At 43.3% G+C, this 21,915-nt stretch overlaps 1 protein-coding gene across 1 annotated transcript in view; it reads right to left on the bottom strand.

Moving 5' to 3' along the window:
* ADCY1 (adenylate cyclase 1) overlaps positions 1–21,915 on the bottom strand; it is a 550,492-nt gene that overhangs the window by 377,352 nt on the left and 151,225 nt on the right. Inside the window, exon 3 of the mRNA XM_077491793.1 lies at positions 13,603–13,721. Coding sequence (XP_077347919.1) covers positions 13,603–13,721 — 119 coding nt within the window. The remainder of the gene's footprint in view (positions 1–13,602; positions 13,722–21,915) is intronic.

Below are 21,915 nucleotides of genomic sequence, written 5' to 3'. Positions count from 1 at the left end.
GACGAGTGGGGGCCATCTTCCCCTCACTCGTCTCCATGCCAAGCTAGGGAGCAGATGCGATCGGCTTTGCCGCTGCTGGCGGAGACCACTTTTCTCTTGAAGCAGACCGCCCGCTGAAGAAATGGATACCGGTGTTATGGCAGCTAGCTGCTGTCATAACAACAATATTCCTCTTCAAAGTAGCGACTTAAAACGACAACGGGTGGTCTGTAAGTGGTTAAATGTTTATACATTTTATTTCTCTGGCTTATCAAGGCTATTGCAAGTAAGTGTAAAGCAAATTAGGAAGTGATACTATATGCAACCTAAATCCTTGTACACATGGTACAAAAATCAGAAGGGGATTGTCGTTTGACAGGCTGTTGTCTGAAATTCTTACCGTTAGTACACTCCTTTCAACAATTGTTTTCCAATTTTCGGACAATAAATGTTGGGTGACATGCTAGTAAATTTTGGGCTAACGACGGCTCCACGTCTGATTTTTGCATGGCCAGTACACATATCGGTAACACAAAAATCGAAAGTACAAACACGCATGAGCGGAATGAAGGAACGACTGACTAGGAGGAGCTTGGTCTTGTAAACTACCATTAGTAATCTAGAATTAACTTTTGTGACGTGGCAATTGATGAAATGTCAAAATCTCATCTTCTTTAATGGGATAATAATGAAGCAGCTTTGCATGTAGTTATGCCAAAGGTATTTTAAAAGTCATTTATTTTGTACAATCTGAAAATCGCGAATCAACGCTCACCAAACTTCTACTAACACGAAATTAGCGGAAGGGGCCCACAGGGTTTCGCTTGAGAAATTAACTTCCTCTTTATACACTCATAGTACGTCAGTACGTTTGTGTTTGTCAAACATAAAAATCAGACGCTCGATCGTCCAACAATTGTACCGTATGTACAAGGCTTAAGTCCCATTTACCAAAATGAATTACATTTAGGCAGGTCTTTACACCCACTTCCGGGCATAGACTCCCACGGGAGTCTATGCTTCTTCCTGTCCCTGCGCGCTGTCTGCTGGGACACACACAGGTCCCAGAGACAGTGCGGACAATTCCTATTGCGCTGCACGACTTGCGCATGCGCAGTAGGGAACCGGGAAGTGAAGCCGCAGCGCTTCACTTCCTGATTCCCTCACCTAGAATGGTGACGGCAGCAGCCAAGAGCCGAGCGATCAATCGGCCTCGGCTGCCGGCATCGCTGGACCCCGGGACAGGTGAGTGTCCATTTATTAAAAGTCAGCAGCTGCAGTATTTGTAGCTGCTGGCTTTTAATATTTTTTTCCACAGTGCAATCCCGCTTTAAGGGAATGCCATACACTGTTTCCCACTGTAGCACAGTAAATTTGCCAAGCTTTCCCTGTAGTCCATCTAACTGTACCTAAAAACAGCAGCATTTGTCCCTATCTAACTGCAAGCAAGCTTTTTGCCTATAACTATATCGTTAGCAATGGCAGCATAAAACAACTAGACAGCAACTAGGATACCTCCCTTCCCCCTTTTTTTGTGTTTTGGTATGTTTTGTTTTCTCCTTACCTACTTTGGATGAATATTATAGCACTGATATATGCCTAAAGTGATACTTTTGACTACTTACCCTTGGTCACATGTATTTAAACATTATATATGGTATCGCCTAAAAGCTTAGTGGACTCCTCAGTGAACTCTGCTGACAAGATAGTGAGACCCATTCTTTCCAACAACCCCTGAATGTGTCCTGAAAAATGTCCTGTGAAATGCATTGATGCACAGGGGCTCACTGTTGTTCATGTGGTGCGGATTTTCTCTTTTTTTGCTCCCTGTACTCTCGTTCATTATATGATATGTATGTTTCTCTCTCTTTTGTTCTATTGCCTTATGAATTGTTATCAATAAAATATATTTTTATATTCCAACTCTTGCCCAAAGTGCTTTTACAGTCCAATTGTGGGGCAGTTTTTGCCCTTTTCCCCTTCTTATCAAATTATATGGCACAGTAACTAGGGCAAATGGATGGAACCTTGCCTCATGTCCCTTTGGGGATGTGAGCCTGCAAAGTGACCTCTGGGATACCATGACTGTCTCTGAGGCTCAATTCCCACTAGTGCAGGTCGTACAGCCCGCATTTGCTTGGGCACGGCAGCCCGTTCATTTGATTGGGCTGCTGTGCCCATATTTCTCACAAGAAAAAGTGGGTGCACCTTTTTAAAAAGCGTCTGCAGGGAAACTGAAAATGCATTATCTTTTTGACCATGAGGTTTCCTTGTGGCTCCTGAACCCGCAAACAGGCTGTAGGCTGACAAATGCGTGTGGGTGCTGTTCAGAATGAATAGAAGCCATGCACATCTCCTAAGAGCAGGGCAATTTGGCTGCAGGGTGGTTTCCTGCACCCGCAACCAGCCTGCAGACTGTGGGCAAGTGTAAACCTAAGGGAATTATATGCTGTGGTGATCCTGTGGACTAATTTATCTGAGAAAGTCTTGTAAATGCCTAAAAGTATACCTATCAGGCCTGGGCGCTTTGCCAGGTTTCATAGATGACAGGGCCAGTAGAAACTTGTCTGTGGTCAGTGGGGCTTCTAGGTCTCAGACTACTTCTAGAGATAGGGTGTGCTCCACCAACGCCAGAATATACTGTTGAGAGGCCTCATGCTTGTTGCTCTGGGTGGATATAGGGATACGCTCTGTCAAGTTATACAAGGAAGTATAGTAGTCCCTGAAGAAGTGAGTCAGGAATGGGGATAGAAGGAGATGCACCACTGTCTTCGCTGCAAAGAATAATACATGGTAGTATTACCAAGTAAGGTGCCTTTTGTATACTGTATATCCTGAGAGATCACAAAACAGATGAAACAGATAGCAAAACTATATAGAAACATTTCATGCTGGGCAACACACACTTGTCCTAGACAATGTAAAGAGTAACTCAAACCCAGGGGCAGAACGGGGTCTATGCCCAATCTGAAGTTCTCAGACACACTCAAAATACCATTGGCAGAGAACAAGTCCAGCCTAAACCATCAACTGTCTGTTACTGCGGGGGAGCCCCCTTAGTGTAATAAATAATACGGAATAAAGTAACTGTATTTGGTTACCAGTCACAGAGACACAAACTTTGGTGCAGGTGAGAGAGGGGAGGTGACTAGTAAGCAGATATGGGTGAAAAAAGGACTTCTGCAGGGTCAATTTTTTGGCTCCTGGGTCAGGATCAAAGGTAGAGGACGGTGGACGTCTGGACTGAAAGCGCCCTCTTCTCTGAGGTCTTGCCTGGACAAAGCCTGGCAGAGCCAGCCAGTCAGAAACCGCTATGGCCTTGCAGTCCAGAAATTGACACAAATGCACCAGCACTGCAGGAAGTAGTAGTGGGATTTGGATGCTGAGGGGAAAAGGGGAATCCCCATCAGTATGTCGCTTTTTGGGTATGCAGATGGTTAAGTAGCAGCTTTGGCCGGCCGCGCCAGTATAGCATTTTGGGGCTCAGGTCTGGGAAGAAAAGCTGGATCATGAGCCCATCAAAATCCAGAGTACCATTACACCACCCAGTGAAGAACATCCTCCTTAACCAGGAAGACATGAACCAGAGTACTACCCTAGGTTACAATTGTGAAGGGTTAGCTGAAACTCAGTGTATTTGGTATATTTCAGTGTGCGTGTATGGGGCATTAACCAAAAGAATGCCAGTTTTTTGGAGAATAGATGCTCTGGTAACCTCCAGGATGCTTCCGATTCTGACGTTATTTCGTCTGCTAGTATTTTTGGAATTCTTGGAATGCTCCAAGTGTGGCTGCATTAGGATAAGGCGTTGATGCTGGTATTGTGCTGCTCCTCAGTGGAGGAAATGCCGGATCCAGATTCTGTCTGTTTAGCTTCCAGAGCCTCCAGTCTGTGATAATTTGATGTAGATGTCTTCTAATTCCTCCCATAGCACCAATCATTTGTTGAACATCGGTCTTGGTCGGGAGGGCTTGGAGCAGCTGGCGGATGTCTGTGTCCTCCATTGAGGTGGCACTGAAAGGACTACAGGACCTGGGAGATGGCAGTTAGTGAATCCTTGGTTGGTATTAACAGGGTGGGAACAGAGAGTTTGGGCAAGCCACTTCCTGTGAGTGAGTTGGCACTGTGGTGAGGCTGAGGCCAGAGTCGGTGGTTTAGGAAGAATGAGAGGGGTCTGGCGACTGCTGCTGGGATGGTGCCCTGTTGTAAATTGTATTGGGGCACAATGCTCCTCTTACCAAGAGATAACTGGTGATGTAAGGGTTGTTTAGGGTGCCAGATTCTCCAGAGGGCTTACCCCGTTTCAGACTGGGTGGGTTGAGCTTGCAGGACAGCAATAGGTGATCTCTTCATGACACGTACACATCCTCTCTTAGACAGTGGTCACCAGCACAGGTGTCCCCATTGGAAGATTTCCCCTTTCCTCTTGTTCTTGTGGCAACTCACACATTTTGGATTTCCCAACACTTTCTGTGCCAAAAGTAATTACCAGGACCTATAACAAGGATGAGCCTCCCCAGCAGGGACACTAAAAGCAATAAAAATCTTAAAAATGTTCTAGTCCTTCCTATGCTATACAGAATTTATGAGAAAAGTTTCTGGCTTTGCATTCACTTTAACCAAAAGCAATTATACATCTATTTAAGTGTTTAAAATGTAATAACCATGTACTGTTACCTTGGTTGAAAAGTGATTCGCAACATCAGTTTTCCTTTCATGCTGGTTCTGGTATTATGCGCATTTCTTGTCTATCTTCTGCCCAACCCTTTGAACATCAATGGCCCCCCTTCCCCTTCAGTGGGAAATTCAGAGCATAGTATGAGGTATACCATAATAGTTGTGCAAGTAAGGAATTATATGAAGTTGTTAGCTTTTAGAGATTAAGGCTCGGTTCACACTGAAATGGGCTGTGGGTCGTACAGAAAAGCTGTGTGTCCCTGTTCTTCCTGTTCAAGGAGGATTAAGGGCCAAATCTCTGCCTGAATTTGGCTCTGAAATGGAGCCAAAGACGTACAGCGTTTCTGTGCAGTGCGTTCCAGTGCCACCCCGGAGATATGTGAACTTGCTCCATAGAGAACCGGTCACATTCTCCTGCTATGCGAATTGGATGCGGGGAAACTCACATCCAATTTGCATAGGTGCGAACCCAGCCTCAGAGAATTTAAAGACAGGTATCGAAAGTCTTGATATTATATTGGATTGTTGTATTGAACTGTATTTACTTGTTCAGTTGTGTATTTAATTTCCTGGTTTTGTTTCTTTGAATTTCTAAGCATGGTTAGTGGGTCAGTACTAGAGGTATGCAGTTATCTTGGCATTCAGAAGTTACTGGTTACTAACTGTTGCTTCATATTAGGTTTAATTTAAAAATGTTTCCTTGCGTATTTATGCTTGCTTGTGCTTTGGTTCCCTGCACTCCTAGTGGGGCAAAACAATGTATTTTAATAGTCATTGGGTGATTTCTATACTAATAGAGAAGAGGTTCAACCTTTGTGCATTATGAATGTTCACACTGAAGAGTAAATGATAGTAAATACGATCAAGCTGCATTTAGTTTAAATATCCAATCATGTACTAGTGCATTTTTTTTTTTGTCCAATTCACATCACACCTCTACTTTCTTTAGTAACTCTCACAAATATGTTAATGGACATCTCTACAGAAAGAAAAATGCTAGTTACATAGCTGGCATGCTGTTCCAATTGATTCATCATTATGAGTCACTGGGATCAGCTATGGGTTTGGGTAAAATATGAGTTTGACCCAAATTCAATTCCTTTGCAGTCTGTGCATGGCTAGCAACAAATTATCAATCATGCATTTATTTGAACTGCTGTCAGCTGACTTAAAAGTGCCCATAATGGGGGTTGCCCAGGCTTTTGCCAGTGCGTGTTGAGGAGATCTGGAGTAGACAGGGAGAGCTGACAGAATGTTAGCAGGGAGATATAGTTGATGTTATACATTGTTAGATACAGTACCATGAAAAGTGCTGCACTGTGCTACATTAAATCTAAACAAAGAATATCCTCCTGTAGTGTAGATTTGCCTCTCTCAAAAGCACGTGTAATTTCTCTCTGCTGCTTCATTTATATACTATCAGCATAAACTACTTTGGCCAAGTTTTCCTGACACCAAGAGAAAAATGGAGATGGGAGGGATCTCCAACTGATTGACAACTCTGTTCCTGTGTGGGGGGTGTCCCTTCCCTCCAATCAGCTCTCAGAGCTCTTGTAAACAGTGTAACTGCAGCTCCCCTTCCCCTGCTATGTGAGTCGGAGAAAAATCCTTTTTACCACTGAGTTTTACAAGGATGTTCAGGACAAATGGCTGCTAATAAACAGGTACAACTTATGTAGGAGAATTTGTTTCATTTCTGTGAGGCCAGTCACTTCACTGGGTATAGCTAAGGTTTTACAATCACTTTAAAGTGAATTACAGTGTGGTGAATTGCAGTGTAATACCCCCACCCCTGTGCTCAATATTCTGAATTGTGCTACTTTACTGGGAATTGCAGTGTGATGGGTTACATAGTATTGTGTATCCTCCTTTATTTTCACAATGCATAGACCCAACAGACTTTTTTAGAACTATCTTTTGTGTTTGTTAAGAAATACTTCAGTTCGTTTTGCTTTCATTCAGTTAGGTTACAAAAACAATAAAAAGAATAGGATTGATGCTTAGGGGTTTATTTACTACAGGCAAATAGACTGTGCACTTTGCAAAGTGCAGTTGCACTATGCAAGAGCAGTTGCTCCAGAGCTTAGTAAATGAGCAGAGGCTCTGCTGACTTCTATCATGCAATCATCTGCAAGCTAAATTGCATTTTTTTTATTTTACTTGCACATGATTGGGTATTCTTTTCATTGTGAAGCTTTCCTCATTTACTAAGTCCTGGACCGCTGCACTTGCAGCGTGCAACTGGAATTTGCAAAGTGAACACACTATTTGCCTATAGTAAATCAACCCATAGTGTTTTGGGGTTAGAGTTATTGTTTTAGATTTTATTTTTTTAGGAAAGTATATTTTATTTGAATATAATTTTGCTTGGAACTTTTTTTTTATATTTTGGGGGTCAGCAGCATAATCTTCTTTCAGGCACAGGCAAAGTTGCCCTTTGTTTGAAACACACATATCAGTGTGGTACAGTTTAGTACACCAAATCACTACTGCTGGCTTACCACCATTATTAGATCCTGCCACTGCTGCTGGGCTACCATATTTTTTAGCTCTGTAATGGCTGCTGGCCTGCCAACATTACCATCTCCTGTCACTTCTGCTGGCCTGTCACCATATCTGGCTTCTGCGACCAGCCCTGCCACATTCCAATGCTCCAGTAATGTAAAGGGGTCAAACATATTGTTACCGCAGCTGGCTTTCAGCTGCAAATTTTGTTTGCTGCAGGGCATATGATGTTCTGTGTCTTCAATCAAAAATATTTGTGACTATTGTCTCTCTGAAAAAGTACACTCTAACCATGATTTAGGTTGCCATATTGCATTGAGTTTTAGAGAAAATTACAGTACTGCAGATTCAAAAATGAAAGCTATTTTTAATAACATTAAATTACAATATGGCTTGTGTAGCAGTTGTATATGCTACATTATATATATTTATTTTTATTTGCTTTTATTTTCCTTACAAAAGTGGAGTTACCCTTTAAATTCTGATAAAAACATTAACCAGAGACTCTGATACAATATACAAAAACAAAAGCCCCTAAACAATGATAACCTTTTATTTTCAGACCCTACATTGAAAAAAACATATGTGATGATGATCTCTTACCCAATATAATTTTATTTCTCACGTGTGATACTATGTCATCTATTCATTGGACTGTCCATGTGGCGTATGATATGTATGGAGGACAACCCAAAAACTTAAGACAGAACTGGTCAGCATAGATGGAACATCAAAATGTTTTTTATGACACTTACACCTATTAAACTTAGTTAAGGGTAACACCCATAAATAACTAGTTAGCAGTAATATGACCAGTATAATAAAATGACCAGTATAATAAACTTAAATCAAGAGAATCATGCTTGATTTTTACACTTAAGGCCGCGTACACACGCGGGGACTGTTCGCCCAACTTTGTCCGTCAAACAGTTTCGGCAAACAGTCCGCTCAAAATTAGCATGGACGGACATGGCCACACACGACGTACGAACAGTTTGCTGAAACCGTGCGCGATGACGTGAACGGCACGTACGACGGGACGAAAAATACGACGTCCTATACACTGCATTATAACTTTCGGCGTGAAAATCCTTTCTGAGCATGCGCGCAACTTTGTTTGACGAACAAGCCTACACACGCGGGGACTGTCCGCTGAAACCTTGTTTCAGCGGACAGTTTTTCGGAATTTCCGAAAAACCTTGTTCAGCGGACTGTTCGCTGAAACTGTCCGCTGAAACTTGGTTTCAGCGGACAGTTTCAGCGAACAGTCCCCGCGTGTGTACGCGGCCTTAGTCTTTTCTTCCAAGAGGAATATTATTTTTAACTCCAAATAATCTGAGATCTCATGATGATTTTTTATGCCTCCTATCGCCAGCATTAGGCCATACTTATTTGGATTTGGACTGCAAATCATATGCTTTTTTAATATAATAGTATCATCGTTCTAATATCATAACATAACACCTATTTTTGCAAATGAAAAGACATTTTGCAGTTTTAAGTTTTGTTGTTTTAATATTTTCTGTTTTTAAGTTGTATTCTTATTTTTTGTGGGGGAGGGCGGTGCAAGTAGCTTGTCTTGCCTACGGCACAAAAAAAGTTAAGCACTGGCCTGGGTCCAGGTACTTTTATTGGTGAGCTAGTTCCAGTAACAACTTCCAAATATTGCAGGTGCTACAAAATCTCTGCAGAGTCTGCATTGACTGCTGAACATTGGCTGATAGGTATAGAGAGGACTGATAGTTTAACAAGAGATTATTCTGTTAATCCACAACATTCTATGAGAGCAGAGATAGGATAGGCACTTGCATTTTAGTGAAAACATGGAAGGGGGTTGTTGGACAGGCCAGATGAAGGGCCAACAAATAAGTAATGCCAAATGCCCCAGGAAAACACAAATGGTGTTGGAGGAGGAGAAATGTAAATATATAAGTTAATATCCTGGATGTCCATTGAGGCAAAAGTAGAGGAGATGCGATTACCATTCATGTGGAACTTTTGATCAACAAGTTAAGATTTTTCAGATCCAGAATGAGCCCAATGCCTCCATTTGGCTTTGGAACTTTGAGCAGGTTGGAGTAGTAGCCCTGAAAGTGTTCCAGCAACAAGGATTGTTCCATCTTTGCAGGGAACGAGACAAATTTGAAAGCATGAAGCGGGAAGGAGGCAGAGAAACTCAAGTTTTAGTCAATGGAAATAACATTCTAGACCCAAACATCAAATAATTCTTCGAAAGAGTAGGTCAAAAAGGCCAAATGACCTCATCCCACTCAGACGGGGGGTGCATCATTTTGAACAGGACTTGGAGCCAGACTTAGCTGGCTTAGAAATCAACATCTTTTAACAAAAGTGTGTTCCAGACTTAGAGTTGAAGTTGGAGACCTGAGAGGGATGTAAAAAAAATGTCCTTGTTTTTTTTTAAATAGGTCTACTGTCAGAAGCACAAGCCTTTTTTTCTGTGGGAGTACTCATACCCCCAGCACAATCCTTGATTTGCTTATTCGAGGAGGGATTAAGCAGGTGTTTTCAAAGGCATTCACTTGAGCTATTTCTTGTGATAGAGTTGTGCTGACAAGCATTTGAATCAAAATATCCTTTCGATATGGATGGAAAGGAGGTTCATTCTGGAGATGTGGCCAAGCATATACTCCACGCCATTCACCCAGTAGCATAAGACCACAGGTAAAAGTTATAGGCGATGGTGAACAGATGACCTATTAACATGAAGCTAGGACCTCAGTCATGCAAGTAAGTAGTCCAGATAGAAAGGGTCTGGCAGACAACCATGGAGGAAACAGCTGATTGCATGCAGGGCTCACCAAGGAAAATAAGGCCCAAAAGAGCACCTCTAACCTTTTGTCCACTGGGTCCTTGAATACAGTATTATCCTTTACAGGGAGTGTTGATATCTTGTTAAGACAAGAAGAGTCTGAATACACCACAGGGGCCATCAATTTCTGCAGGGAACTCTCCTCAATACTCCTGAGCGAGATATTTTGGAACAGCAAAGAGATTTCAGGCCGAGGCCAGTCACCATACAAGACCGGTTCTAACAGTTTTCACTGCTATCGTGTGTTCCAGCATAGATGAAGAAGATGGCTCTACAATGTTTGAGAAGCTCTGTATTATAGGTGCTGTGCCTGTTAGATATTGCATATGTAGAACCCTCTACCAGAAGGTAGGTGCTAGAATAGGATTTTTCTGGGTTTAAGATATTAGTATAGGCACATTTAGACAGGCCTGTGCTGTAGGTTAGGCCTGTTTGTTTTGATTTGAGATTGGGAGTGTTTAGTGTAGTGGTGGGTGTGACCACCTGTGCTCTGACTCAGAAGCACCTCCCCTGCTTTCAGGAAGATTGTTCTGGAACAGAAGTTGGACCTAAGGTTTGAGTGGCAGGCAGCTCATGTGATGACCTCTGACCAATTACCATTCGGTATTGGCAGGGGACAGGCCTCCTACATAAGATGGGGTCACATGTTTCCAGGGAGTTCTGAAGGTGCAGGAGAAAAGGAGAATGGAGTTATAGGTAGCTGCCGCAGGGCATCCCCACGTGGGGGGGGGGGGGGGCGAGTGCAGAGGAGGGGTGGAGGAGCTGCTAGGATGTATTCCTGGATAAAGTGGGGGACACAGGAGAATATCAGCGAAGAAGAGGCAACAGTAGGACTGAGGAGAATAGACTAAAGTTCTGTGACAGGGGAACACAGAACTTGTCCTTTGGAGAAGGTCAGTGTGAAAGAAGCAACAGGAGAATTGTTGAGAGTAGTGCAGAATGCTGTGGGTGGGGAACGCAGCATTTTCAGTTATGGACTGGCTGGAAACAGTAGTCCTCCTTTTACCGTGTGCTAGGTAGTCGGGGAAAGGTATCGAGTATATCTGGCCTGGTAAAGCACTCCGGTAATACCTTCCAAGAGACTGTGTAGCTACCAAGTCACTGAGCCACCAGGGAGAGGTATTGCATGCCCCTGGCTTACTGATTTGCTAAAGCAACACCATTCAAGTACAGTCAGAAAACTGGGGATATTCAAAGTGATCCCTTTTTGTATTACTGGAAGTGAAGCAACAGGAATCGAACAGTTTTGCAGTGGAGGATTTGTACAAGAGAAGAATCTAGAGGAGCAATAGTCTGCAGTGGAGATATGCAGAGGAAATAGACTGAATGTTAGAAGTGCATCATTTTCAGAGCTAAAACTGCTAATCAATGTTCTACAAATGTGATGACAATTCAATAAGTGCTATGGGCATCCCATATCTTCCTTTACCCCAACCAAGTTGTATCCCGTAATAAACACAACAAAACTACGCAAATGGCTGCTCATTGTCTCAAAGGTGATAGATGGGAGTCTGGCAGCAGGGTGATTTGGTGAATGTTAGTAACTAGTGGTAACCAATCGCTACACATAAATAAGGTAGAATTGTCAAGAATATTTCCTTTGGGATTACGTTTACCATCTAACAATATTAAGTGTTTTCTACAACAAGGACTTTAGTTTCATCTGTGTGCTCCAAGCTACATTTCTGCATCATGCTGCACTAAGCCTTCCTGAACAATGAGGTGCTTTTGTACAAACGTCCTTCCTATTTGTAATGTGATTACGTTAGCAACCCCTACTATAAGAATTCACTACTGAAGGCAGCTGGGGGGTTATATGAAGGATTACTTTTTAAATGTAAAAACACCAACCATAAAAATAGAAAGATGATCTCACTTTTGCAATACTTTAACCACTTGCCGCCCGCCCTATTACAAATTGACGGCGGCAAAGTGGTTTCATAATCCTAACCGGAAGTCATATGACGTGATTAGGATTATGAGCCGCTGCGCGCCCCCGGGGGCGCGCATCGCGGCGATCGTTGTTGCGGGGTGTCAGTCTGACACCCGGCAACTACGATCTCGGTAAAGAGTCTCCGACGGAGACTCTTTACCATGTGATCAGCCGTGTCCAATCACGGCTGATCACAGTGTAAATGGGAAGAGCCGGTGATCGGCTTTCCCTCACTCGCGTCTGTCAGACGCGAGTAGAGGAGAGCCGATCGGCTGCTCCTCTGACAGGGGGGGGTCTGTGCTGATCGATTATCAGCACAGCCCCCCCGAGGATGCCCACACTGGACCACCAGGGAAAAGGTAATAAAAATCCATAATCCTCCCTAGACCACCAGGGTGCCAGTCAGCACAATGGGTGCCAATCAGTGCCCATAATGGATGCCAATCAGTGGCCACAATGGGCATCACTGATTGGCATGCATTATTGTTTGGCACTGATTGGCATCCATTACTATAACACCGATGCCGCCTATGAGTGCCCACCTGTGCCGCCTGAGTGCCCACCTGTGCCGCCTGAGTGCCCGCCTGTGCCGCCTATGAGTGCCCGCCTGTGCCGCCTATCTATGCCCACCTGTGCCGCCTATCTATGCCCACCTGTGCCGCCTATCTATGCCCACCTGTGCCGCCTATCTATGCCCACCTGTGCCGCCTATCCATGCCCACCTGTGCCGCCTATCCATGCCCATCCGTGCCGCCCATCCGTGCCGCCCATCCGTGCCAGCTATCAGTGGCAATTTGTGCCACCTATCAGTGTCCGTCCGTGTCGCCCATCCGTGTCGCCCATCCGTGTCGCCCATCCGTGTCGCCCATCAGTGCCGCCTATCAGTGCCACTTCATTGGTGCCCATCAGTGCCACCTTATCAGTGCCCATCAGTGTAGCCCCATCAGTGCCCATCAGTGAAGGAGAAAACGTACTTATTTACAAAGTTTTGAAACTGAAACAAAAAAAACATTTTTTTTTTCAAAATTTTCGGTATTTTTTTTATTTGTAGCGCAAAAAATAAAAACCGTAGAGGTGATCAAATACCACCAAAAGAAAGCTCTATTTGTGGGAAAAAAATGATAAAAATTTCATTTGGGTACAGTGTAGCATGACCGCGCAATTGTCATTCAAACTGCGACAGCGCTGAAAGCTCAAAATTGGTCTGGGCAGGAAGGTGTTTAAGTGCCCTGTATTGAAGTGGTTAAGGAGCCTTTTCACATACTAGCTACTCTCTCACACCTTCCACCCTTTTAATCCTACATTTCATTTACTGACAAGTCTCTGTATATTATACCCTCAAGGACAAAACCAAAAAGAAAAAAAAAAAGATGATACTTAGCCCAAATTTATTATCAAGAGCACACGAGTAGTAAAAATATCTGGATATGAAGTAATATGTAAAATGTATATGAAGCGAAACAATGAATGTGTCCGGGGTAGGAGAATAAATGCAAACACTTGTTCTCAGGGTCAATTCCATAATCAATTTTTCTTTCCAAACAGAGAGAAAGATGATAATGCACAATAAAGAGAAGTCTTCAATCATCTATATCACCTTTGGTATATGTTTACATCTAAATGTCAATGAATGTCACTATATTTGTAAGAATGTTTTACACTTAAATGTCAATCTTACCTAACATTGTCATGTCTTTGAATGTAAATTTTATGGAAAATTCTCTCAGGTGGCTTCAGAAAATCTTCTTTCATTTCCATGGCAACATTTCTGGGTAAAAGGCTCATTAAAAGACGTTCCTACAAAAAAAAAAAAAAAAAAAAAAGTAAAGGTTTCTGATTTTTATTTGATACAAACTATGAGATACAAAGACATTAAAGTACTATCAATGCAAAGAACATCTCACACACAAAAAAACGATTTTGTCATTAATACTATTACTACATATAACACTTCCATTCACTATGCTATTGACTTACTAAAGCAGTATAGACTGTTCAGTTAGAAAAGTGAATTCTAACAATACTGAAAAAGCTCTTAGATTTGCGAAAGCGAATCATATCCTATCTGAGAGTGCGGCTTCCTCAAGATTCGCACGTAAGCTGCAACATTCCCAAAGACCTACACACGTTTACAAACTGACATCCAGGGACGGTCATCTCACGTCACACCCAAAGGAGGTTTTAGCGATCTTTGAAAAATTTTACGCCACCCTGTTGGCACCGGACCCGACGGTTAGGACTTCGGAGATTGATTCATGGCTAGATGAAGTGCCTCTGCCGTCCCTGTCTGAGTCACAATTATCGAGTCTAAACGCCCCTATCACGACGGTGGAGGTCTTGAATGTAATCAAATCTCTAAAAAGGGGTTCTGCTCCGGGCCCGGACGGCTTTGCATCTGTCTACTATAAGAAATTTGCCACGGTTCTGGCCCCCAGGCTTGCCTACTTCTTTAACTGGGTAATGAAGGGTGGTAGCTTCCCGGAAGAAATGTTACTTGCCACGATGTCCATGATCCCCAAACCACACAAAAATCATACGCTCCCCCAAAATTATAGACCAATTTCGGTCATGAATAATGATTTAAAAATATTTAGTAGGATCCTTGCAGATAGACTGGCCCTTCAAATTCCCCGCCTTATCTCCCCATTCCAATCTGGTTTTATCCCCCACAGGTTAATCACAGATAATATCAGATTGGCCACTAACATAATTCAGGATGCTAATATACACTCTCGTAGCCTTCTGCTTCTCAGTTTGGATATCCAGAAGGCCTTCGACAGTGTCTCTTGGTCTTACCTTACTAGGGTGTTGCAGAGGTTAGGCTTCCACGGCGGGTTTTTGCACTCTTTCCACTCCCTGTACAAAGACCCCAAAACTAGGATAAAAATTCCGGGCTGCTGCTCAGCCTTCTTTGAGGTGGGTAGGGGATCTAGGCAGGGGTGCCCTTTATCCCCCCTTTTGTTCGCCCTGGCTCTCGAACCCCTAGCTATAGCCATTTTGAACAACCCAGATATCTCGGGATATTCGACAGGAGCCATGACTAGCAAATTCTGTATGTATGCAGACGACGTCCTGATGTTTCTGACTAACCCTTTAGTATCCCTTCCCAATCTGTTTGAGTCCTTGTCGAAATTTGCTACTGTTTCGGGATTGTCCATCAATATATCCAAATCTGAAGCCCTTCCCATAGGTATTCCCCCACGGGAACTGTCTCACCTCAAACAGACATTTTCCTTTCGTTGGCCCCCCTCCCACCTCTCTTACTTAGGTATAGCCCTCTCTAGTGATTATAAACTCCTCTTCTCCTCTAATTACCCTCAGTTGCTCACTAAAATTAGGTCTACCTTGAAGTCTTGGTCTAGCCTTCACATCTCCTTCCTAGGGCGCATAACAGCTGTTAAGATGGTTATACTCCCTCGTTTACTATATGCTTTTCGTTCCCTTCCAATTAGGATCTCAAAATCCTATATAGACCGCATTCAATCAATTCTTAATAGATTTATTTGGCAGGATAAACCCCCCAGATTTGCGAGAACGGTCCTTTACCGCTCTGCCTCCAGAGGCGGACTGGGTGTCCCACAAATTTGGCTTTATTACTTGGCGAGCAGATTCTCCCAGCAGGCCCAATGGTCAATCAGGAACTCCAGGGTACCGTGGGTACAGTTTGAGCAGGAATCCATACGTCCCTTGCTTCTATCGAATGTCATGTGGTCCCCATATACACCGCATTGCCCTTACATCCATAAAAAATTTTGTGTTTTGGATGCCACGCGCCTCTGGCATTTGTATGGTAGTAAATACGGCTTAGCACCCCGGTCTCCGGTTGGGGTCTCTTTTTTAGGTGACCCTAGATTCATATCGGCTCATAATTCTAGTGACGCATTCCGTATCTGGATTGAATTTGGCCTGCTCACATTGAAGGATTTCCTGGTGGGTGCCCGTTTTGCCTCATTTCAGGAAATACAATCCCTTCATCCCATCCCGAATTCAGAATTCTTTCATTATCTGCAGATACGCCATTTTTTCTCACAACATTACCCTGGCCCCTACTCCCGTCCCCAAGGGTTTTCCTTTGAGAATATTTGCCTCACGGCTCCTAGACAGAAGGGCCTTATCTCTGACCTCTACGTGTCCCTGTCCTCTATGGTTGAGACTGTAGAGTTGCCATACCGAGCCAAATGGGAAAGTGAACTTGTATTGGATCAGGACACCCTGGATTGGGACCGAGCCTGGAGGAACATGCGCCAATGCTCAAAATCTCTCTCCCTTAGAGAAACTGCTATTAAGTTGCTCACCAGATGGTATTATACGCCCCAAAGGTTACATCGCATGTTTCCCCAGGCCTCCCCCACCTGTTTTAGGGGTTGCCCCTGTCCGGGTTCATTTAAACACATTTTTTGGGACTGTGCCCGTATTCAACCGTTCTGGGGTTTGCTCTTTGATATGATCAATAAGGTAGCTGGTTATACTATAGACTTGGATGTATCTCATGCCTTATTGTTTGTTGCTCCACCAGACGCCCCTAAACATTTAAGATGTTTGATCCACTCGATCTGCCTGGCCATGTTATGGTCTATAGCACTTAATTGGAAATCTCCCTCTTTGTCATTTTCCCAGATTATCTCCCGTATAGACCTCATGATGCATGTTGAAAAAATTCACCACACTTTGTATGACTCTATCCCTTTATATGATGCTAAATGGAAACCCTGGTCTACCTTTAGACTTCTCTATTAACTGTGCTAGTCTCTCCTTCGGTTTTGCTCTGCTATTCTGTCACCCTCTCTTCTTTTCCTTATATTCCTTTCTTTTGTCTTTTCTGATTTTTCACCAATATTCTTCTCCCTTGGATTCATGTGGTATTACTTGTCTCAAAAGTTGCTTCTCAGGTTATCCATGTTGTTTTAGTCGTATCACTATTTTACCTATCAGCGATGTTCATTCATTGTTGAACATATACGATATGTGCTATATAATTTGCATCTTTTGCTTTGTATAACTATTTATGCTTCACCACAGTGTATGCTATATTTTGTTTGTTATCTTCCAATAAACTCCTTTGAAAACGAGAAAAGTGAATTCTTCCTTTTGCAAAGCAGTTTTCACTAAGCTTAATTTATTGGTGAAAATTCCAGGCTAAAGCCTCATACACATGATCGGATTTTCCGCAGACAAAACCTGACTTTTGTCTGAAGGACGTTGGCCAGGAACTTGTTTTACATACAAACAGCAAGGAATTGTCGGCAACAAACACAAACGTAGTGTCGTACTATGTGGTTTTTCAGCTCTTTAGCGCCACCCTTTGGACTCCTTCTGCTAATTTAATGGTAGAAGTTTGAGGAGTGTTGATTCGCGCTTTTCATTCCATGTTTCCAGTTAGTTTCTGAACGGCTGTTCGTCCACCAGCCATATTGCGAAATCAGAGGCGATAACATGTTATTTATTATTGACCTTGGAGTTATTGCTTTGACCCAAGTCCAGTCCAGGAACAGGGGGATTTCTTTTGACCAAAAATTGGTTGCTTTATTAATCGTGACCAATTATGTCATATGCCTTTGCTGCAGGAGCTCCAGGAGAATAATCCAGATGATTTTCGGAATTATTTTCGAAATGACGGACCCCTGCTTTCACCAACTCTTGGCATTGTTGATCCCCTATATTAAGAAGCTGGACACATGCATGAGGCTTTTATTTTATTTGTTGGTTGAATAATGATTTTTGGATGCATAGAATGCACTTTTTGGTTAAGTTCTATTGGCAGATAGCATGTCTAATTTTATTTGTTTTCTTTTTTTAATGCACAATAAAAAAAATGTGGAGAATAATACTTAACTGTGTGTTTTACTTCAAATGACAGTTTGGGAGTAGACAGTTACATTTTAAAAAAATACAATGTAAAATTAACAAGGGACACCAACATAGTTGTATCTTTGATCTTAAAAACGATGGGATAATGGTGTTGTGGTAACTTGCACCAAAAAACAAAACAAAAAAAAACAACAACAAGCATAATATTATTCTTGATATCACTAGAAAAAAAAAAGCCTTTGAAAATGTGTTTGCCATAACTCCATAACAACTAAAGACATGTGTACACATGCTCGGAAAATCCGACAACAGATATTTGTCCGTGGAAAATTTTAAATCCTGCCATCCAACATTTGTCCGTGGAAAATCCAACAACAATTGTCAGATGGAGCGTACAAACGGTCGCCAACAGCCTGTCATCACACAATTCCCGTCTGAAAATCAGATTGTGTGTATGAGGCTTAAGGCTACTCAATCATCTTCAAGGGGAATTAAAATAACTGGATTTCTCCTTGCAGATGACTATATAAGGTCAGCAAAGCTAATTTACTGATCTAATGGGTTTACTTCCTCTTTGTCTCCCTGTAAAGGTAAAGCATAATGGGCTACTATGCATCGCATAGCAGCCCATTATGTGTCACTTACCTGACACAGGAGCCAGCGATTTCACCGCTGTCCCCTGTAGTCCGGAGCGTCCATCTTCTTCCGGGTATCGCTGCTCTGGCCGCTCACAGTGCCGGAGCAGCAATGACGTCTCTCCCGCGCATGCGCACGAGAGCCACCACTAACGGCCTATCGATGTTAGCAGCGGCATGCTGCTAATGGCGATAGTGCGCATGCGCGTCACTGTCTACCGTGCATGCTGTAGACAGCTGTGACTGTCTTTTAGTAAATAGGAGATATTTCTTAATCTAGGCTTACCTGTAGGTCAAATTGGTTTGTAAGGGTTTACAACTACTTTAATCCTGCTGGATCTACTTTATAATGAGTCAGGAATGTGATATATGTTGACCATGTCGCGGCTCTGCAAACAATTTCTGGGGATACCCCTTTGAATTCTGCCCATGATGCTGCCAGACTTCTCGTCAAATGTGCTCTTAGATTTGTTGGAGGCTCCAGGCATCTAGTTTCATAAGCTCTCTTGATGGTCCTGACCAGTCACACTGCCAGAGTCCTTGTGGATGCTGCTAGCCCTTTTCTTTTCCCATTTGGAATAATGAACAGGTTATAAGCTCTTCTGAAAGAGGCCGTTTTCTGTATATATGTTTTCAAAGTGACCCCAACATCTAACTCTGTTTGATTGGATGTTTCTTTCTGCATTGTTGGGAGCACAAAGTCCTGTTTTCTGTGAAATTACTTATTTACTTTCGGTCAGTGTTGAGGTAATGTCCTTAATGCTACTCTGTCGGGTAGGTGACAACACTAAGGGGTTTTATACCTTAAAGCTTGGTTGTCTGACACCCTTCTGCCCCATGTGATGGCAGTGAGAAAAACTGCCTTCATTGTAATGTCCCATAGTGAAGTTGCTTGAGTCCCTAAGTAAGATGACTGGGACAAAATCTCCAGAACTACTTGTAGGTCCCATGGGGGCACAAACAATCTTGCCTGAGGTCGGAGTCTGTCACAGGCCTTCAAGAATTGTTGTACTAATTGGGGAGTAGCCCATCTTACTCCTGTCAGTGCCAACAAGGCCGATATCTGCACCCTCAACGTATTGGTTTGTAGGCCCATTTCTAGGCCTGCCTGTAAGAACTCCAACACCCGTGGCTCTCGAGGCACCAGAGGATTAAATCCTTTGGATTCTGAAAAGGTTTCCAATCTCTCCCATATTCTAGAATAAGTTTCGTTAGTCGTTACCGCCCTTGCTTTTAACAGGGTTTCGATGACCGAGGTAGCCTGCGTTTCCTAGTCTCTGCCTTTTAACCTCCAGGCTGCCAGATGAAACTTGGTAGGGTTCCTGTGCCACACCTGACCTTGCTAGAGAAGGCTTGAAATTTCTGGTAATGGGATCGGGGGTTCCATTGCCAAGGCCTGGAGTAATGGGAACCCACGGTCTGCATGGCCACATAGGTATGACTGCTATCACAGTTCCTGGATGGTTGCATATCCTGTTCAGTAATCTGGGAATTATTGCCATTGGTGGAAATACGTATGCCAGTGTGCAGATCCATTCGGAGCTGAGTGCGTCCACTGCTTCCGCCTGCAGAAACTTTGCCCTTGCTAGGAATCATCTACATTTGCTGTTGGTTGGAGATGCCATTAAGTCGAGGTCTGATGTCTAGAGCCCACTCGTTGTCCAGCGGTTTCCAGCTCAGTGTATCTGCTAGATAGTTCTGTGGGGCCAAAATGTATAAGGCTGTTAGATATGTTAAGTTTTGTTGTGCCCAATTCATGATTGGTGGGACTTCCATTAGGAGTGCTTGACTCTGCGTTTCTCCCTGATGGTGTGTATATGCTACTGCTGCCTCGTTGTCCATTTGAATTGTGACATTGGCCCTTCTCATCTGATCTTGAAATGCCTTCAGTGCTTGGAAGGCTGCCCTTAACTATTATGTTGGAGACCTCTCTCTTCTTGTTTTCCCATCAGCTCTGGGCTAGGTGCCCATTTCAGTGTGCTCCCCAGCCCATTGCCGATGCATCCGACATGACTATTATTGCCACTGATGGATTAGGTTGGTGACAGTTCGCTAAATTGCTTGGCTTCCGCCACCAATTGAGGGAATGTTTCATTATTGGTGACAATCTGATCCGCTGATGAGTGGATCGGCGCTTCCACTGTTTTAAGAATCTAACTTGAAATGTCCTCATCCGCCAATGGGCCCATTTTATCATTGGGATTGTGGCTGCTAATGATCCTAGTAGCCTAAGACAGTGAAATGCCGAGATGTATGATTAATCTGTTGTTCTCTCTAGTCGGGAGATTAATGCTGTTGCCTTCTCCGGAGGGAGTTCCACTGTGTTCTTCCCGGTGTCCAGATTGGTCCCCAAAAATAACATTCTTTGTGTGGGTATTGGCTGACTCTTCTGCCAATTGATAATCCAACCCAAACTTAACAAGGTTCTGACTAGGATCTCCCGATGTTCTGTTAAGGCTTGTGGTGTTCGGCTACTAGTACAACGTCATCCAAGTAATGGAACACTCACAGGCCTTGCTTGCATAACCTAGCTATAGCTGGGAGTAGTACCTTGGAAAATGTTCTTGGGGATGTTGATAGGCCCAACGGTAAGCACACAAACTGAAAGTGGTATTCCATTATCACAAAGCGCAAATATTTGTGGCATTGTTGATGGAACCGGACATGTAGATATGTGTCCTTCATGTCCAAGGACAACATCGACTTCCCCTGGCAGATGGCTTGTATGATTGATTGTAGCGATTACATTCGGAATTTCTGTGCCCTTATGTACTGGTTCAATTCTCAGAGGTCTAATACCGGCCTTAGATTGCCTGTTTTTTTCTTGATTAAGAAAAGAGGAGAATAGAATCCCTGATATCTTTCTTGATTCGGTACCAGTTCTGACGCTCTTTTCTGTAATAGTGATTGAACATATTTGAGAACTATTCGTGTTTTGAGTTGGCATTGGGGAAGTTTTGTACGGGTAAACAGGGGTAGCTCTGGGGAATTCAGAAATTCACAACCATGGCCCTCCTGAATTATCTTCATGGCCCAAGGGTCCTGGATCTGTGCCGCCCTGACCTGCGCATAGTGGCATAGTCGGGTACCAACTGGGCCAGTTTGGGTGGAGGGATTCACAAAAAGGTTTCTGCGTCATGCTCTGTTTAGCTTTGTTCACTCGTGGCACTGAGGTCTGCAGGTTTCTCCAACCTCTTCTGACGTTTGTTTGCTCCAAATGACCTTCTGTCTCTTGGTTTATTTGTAAATTGTCTTCTTTCTGGTTGTCGTTGGCGTCTAGTTTTCAGATCAACCCTGAATTACCCCCGTCACTTCTGAGATAGCAGCTTCTAATTTGCTACCGAATAAGACTTTTCCATCAAAAGGAATACGGCACCAATTGGTTTTCGATGACCTGTCTTCTGTCCATGGCTTGAGCCATAGTGCTCTCCTCGCCATTACTGATGACATTATTCTGCTCGCACTCCGCAGCATATCGATTGCAGATTCACCAACAAAGTTGCCTGCCATCTTAATTTCGCCTAGTACCTTTGTTACTATTGTGTTTC

The sequence above is a fragment of the Lithobates pipiens genome, unplaced genomic scaffold (genome assembly GCF_037356315.1).
Source record: "Lithobates pipiens isolate NorthernLeopardFrog02 unplaced genomic scaffold, aLitPip1_a1.2 Scaffold_19, whole genome shotgun sequence".
Lineage (NCBI taxonomy): Eukaryota > Metazoa > Chordata > Amphibia > Anura > Ranidae > Lithobates > Lithobates pipiens.
This window is presented reverse-complemented; position numbering and strand designations above follow the sequence as displayed.